General features: G+C 44.3%; 1 protein-coding gene across 1 annotated transcript in view; it reads right to left on the bottom strand.

Moving 5' to 3' along the window:
- Positions 1–3653, bottom strand: part of LOC102761307 (histidine-rich glycoprotein) — a 14315-nt gene that overhangs the window by 8660 nt on the left and 2002 nt on the right. The window contains 1 exon segment of the mRNA XM_006761958.2: positions 2304–2420. Within this exon segment, the coding sequence (XP_006762021.2) occupies positions 2304–2420 (117 nt within the window).

Raw genomic sequence — 3653 nt, 5'->3', positions numbered from 1 at the left:
CTTTTTGGCTGCTTCCCTGTGTTAATAGAGTGGCTTTGTGTGCTAGGTGTCCTATAGGGCCCAGCCTCCCTAGTCACCTGACATAGACGCTCTCAGTGCACCCCTTTGTGGGTCGTGTGCACAGTCTTGTATTTAAGCCTTGATTGCTGTTGGTATCACTGGGAGGAATTGACCTCCAGACCAATTGCCTGTGAAGACAAGTTGTGTCTACAATAGGAAAACTGCTGTGCTGGAAACACCCTTATGGGGCAGGACTTGCTTCAGTGGGGCTTTGGTGCTCACTGAGTCTGCCCCCTGAGTGTGTCTCTTATGGTTCTGAAGAGTTGTAATCTGGTGTGGTCTCACTCTGACCATTGGGTAGACTGGCTCTTAGATTTCCAAGGAGTTGCAAAGTAAGCCACTGCCTGAGGCAACCCAGCAGAAGCTACCGAGACATCTGCAGATTCCTCCTCTTTGTTTGGGGTTTGGAGGTGCCCAGATGAGGAGCAGCTGTGAAGCAATGCAGGCCGCTGACGAGCCCTAGGCCTTATTTTGGAAGCTCTTGTGTTCTTTGACCAAGCTTAAGTTTGTTAGGTTTTAGGTTGCAAAAGGCCAGGGACCCAGCTGCAGTTTGTTAGGTTACGCTGCAAAAGGGCAGGTGATTCATTTGCGCTGCTGTGTGTAAATTGGGTGGGGTGGGGTCTCAGAGAATCCTGGGGCAAACAGCAATGGTTGCTCATCGCCCCTGCCCCAGATAGGTCCCTAGGTCTCTCTGTCCCATGGCCTGGTGCAGAAACAATGAATGCTGTGAGCACCTCTGAGAGAAAGCCACCCTCAAGTTCTGGCCCAATGCCAGACAGTCCAGTTTCTCCCCGTATGAGTCTGGGTCCACAGAGTCTCACCCGGAACTGGAGTTCAGAGCAGTTGGGGACTTGTATCTCCCTCCCAATTTAAAAAGACCATAGCATACCCAGTTGCCATCCCGTTTCTCAGCCTCTGTACCGCTGCTATTCCGCACCTCTGCACTTTTACCAGTCTAGATGCGCTTCTCTTTCCCTCTAGTTGTAGGACTTCCACTCAGCCAGCCTTCCCATGGTTCTGGATGATATCCATTTTGTCTTTTAGTTGTAGTTTTGATGTGGTTGTGCAAGGCAGCAAGTTCAGGTGTTTACCTATGCTGCCATCTTGGTTCCTCCCCAATCTTTCTATTCCTGTAGCACAATCATGGAATGTTATTGCAACTGCTCTTGAAGAATAACAAGGAATGATGCCTTAGATGCCCAGCAAGGTGGTACTTTGCCCTGAAGAATTGTTGAAGTTAGAAATGCGAGCAGAGGTAGTTGAAAGCAGAGCTTATAAGCGTTGTCATTTTCTAGTTGTGTGGCTTTGGACAAGTTATTTAACGTCTCTTAACCTCAAGTTACTCCTCTGTAAAATGTGACTAGTAATAACCTCCCTGCAGGGTTGTTGTGAAAATTAGTGCCTGGAACCTGGATGATGCTCAATAATGCCAGTGTGAATCAATGGAGGCTATGCAGGCAGCATGGCACACTGGTGGAAAAGCGTCATTCAGGTACTGAGAGGCACGGCCGCTGCTCATCCCCCTCAACAATTCCTCTTTCAAACCTATATTTTCTTAATCTCTTTCTGTGGGTTAATAACATAGGCACCCAAAACTCTCATGAGAACCACAGATAAAGTGTTTAAACAGATCATGGCCATATCTCAAACATTTTCAAGAAGAAATAAATGCTAAAATTTCTGGGTATGTAAGTGTCTTATTTTCTGGAACTAAAATCTTAGATCTGTGCTTTTTCATCTTTGTGTTCTCCTCCAGTGGCAGACAGTCTGGGATCAGATTACCCATGTGCAAAGCAGCACAAGATCCCATTCCTCATGATAATTGCAATTAATCCCTTTTGGCCACTCCTGGTCATGGGACCAGTCTTCATAGGACACAATTACAAGTTCATAGGTTCTAGACCCATAGACTATCAGGGCCAGATAGGAACTTATAGTTTATCTACTCCAACCTCCTCTCTTATTTTATAGCTGAGGAGATGGACATCTAGCAACATTAGGCGATTTGCACAAGGTTATAGCTGGTCATGCTATAACAAGCCCCACTGAGATATCTTGAACTGGGTTTCTAGGTATGGCTCTCAAGAGAATATTACTCAAGGTCGACATACTCATCATGAGTCAAAAGACAGAAACTGGTCTTCGTCTTCCTCTTTTGCTGTGGCATATAGCTACCCTCAGAAAACAGAGTAGACAGAAGTCAAGAATAATAAAATGAGGGAAAAGGTATCATGTTTACTTACTATATCAAATAGATATCTAGAAATATTTGGCTCACAGTCATCCCAGTGTTTTCTGGATTGGACTGGACAGTCAGATTCTTTCACATCTAAGACTAGATAATAGACATCTCTGGATTCCTGAAAAATTCCAAGAAAGTAACAGGTGAGTAACACGTGGGAGCCCAGTATGTTTTCATTAGAAACAATCTCTTGATTTAAAGATTTTGAAAGTGTAAACCTAGAAATTATAACTGATGACAGCCACATCACGAGCTCCAATCTGTGTGCACAATTGTGTCCTCTCACCCAGCTCTTTCCTGAACTTGGACTTCTTGCCTTAATTTCAACTTGCCCAAACCTAAAATCAGCTCTTCTCTTAAAAACCACCTACCTCTCTCAATTTAACTTGCCTTTTGTCAATGACACCATTAATTATTTCTTGCCTTAGTCATTGGCTTAAAAAAAATGTGACATCGGCTTTGATTTCTTCCTTTGCTTTTGCTATACAATCACCAGGCCTTGAATGGTCTTTCTTTAAAATATCTCATGTTTTTTTCATTCTCATTGCCATAAATTCCACCACCTTGGTCTGTCTTCATTTCCTCATTCCTGAACACGTCATATAGCTTTCTAGTTCAAGTCCATGCCACTTGCATCCATCTCTCCAGGTACACTATGCTCCCTGCTCCCACTCAGAGGTAGTCCTGGGCCAATTCATCCTGTGTCCTATAATGTGGCAGAGATCCTGGACTGGCACTAGTAGTCACTAAGTTGCTAGTTGAATCCCGAGTCCCTGCACTCATTCTCTGCAATCTGTAGAGCCTCTACATCTAATACTTTAAGAAGCATCAAATTATCTGTTTGTCCTCTGTGATGCTCTATTGTCGGACCTCCCTGATTTTAGTGGTTCCTCCAAAGGGTAGGTTATTTTGGGGAGTGGTGAAGATAGGCCTCCCTCCTTAATCTCTATCAAGCCCTCAAATCTATTCAAAGTAAGTATATAATCTATGTCAGTAATTTTCAATATTTTCATCTCATGGCACATATACACTAATTACTGAAATTCTGCAGCATATATCTACACTAATAAAAGAGAAACATGGTAATTGGTGTACGACCGCTACCCTTTTCATTGGCTAATCAGCGAGATATGCAAATTAACTGTCAGCCAAGATGGTGGCCGGAAGCCAGGCAGCAGGAAACTAACACGAGGCTTGCTTGCCTCAGTGACGAAGGAAACCAACGTTCCCTGCCTGCCGCTGCAGGCCTCTGAGCCTGCAGTTTAAGAAACTCTGTCACACACAACCACCAACTTCAGCCAGCAGATTCGCAACATTGTATGCAAAGGCCAGAAACCTACTTTCAGCCGCG

The sequence above is a fragment of the Myotis davidii genome, unplaced genomic scaffold (genome assembly GCF_000327345.1).
Source record: "Myotis davidii unplaced genomic scaffold, ASM32734v1 scaffold3158, whole genome shotgun sequence".
NCBI lineage: Eukaryota > Metazoa > Chordata > Mammalia > Chiroptera > Vespertilionidae > Myotis > Myotis davidii.
The sequence above is the reverse complement of the archived record's forward strand: the minus strand, read 5'-3'. Positions and strand labels throughout refer to the sequence as shown.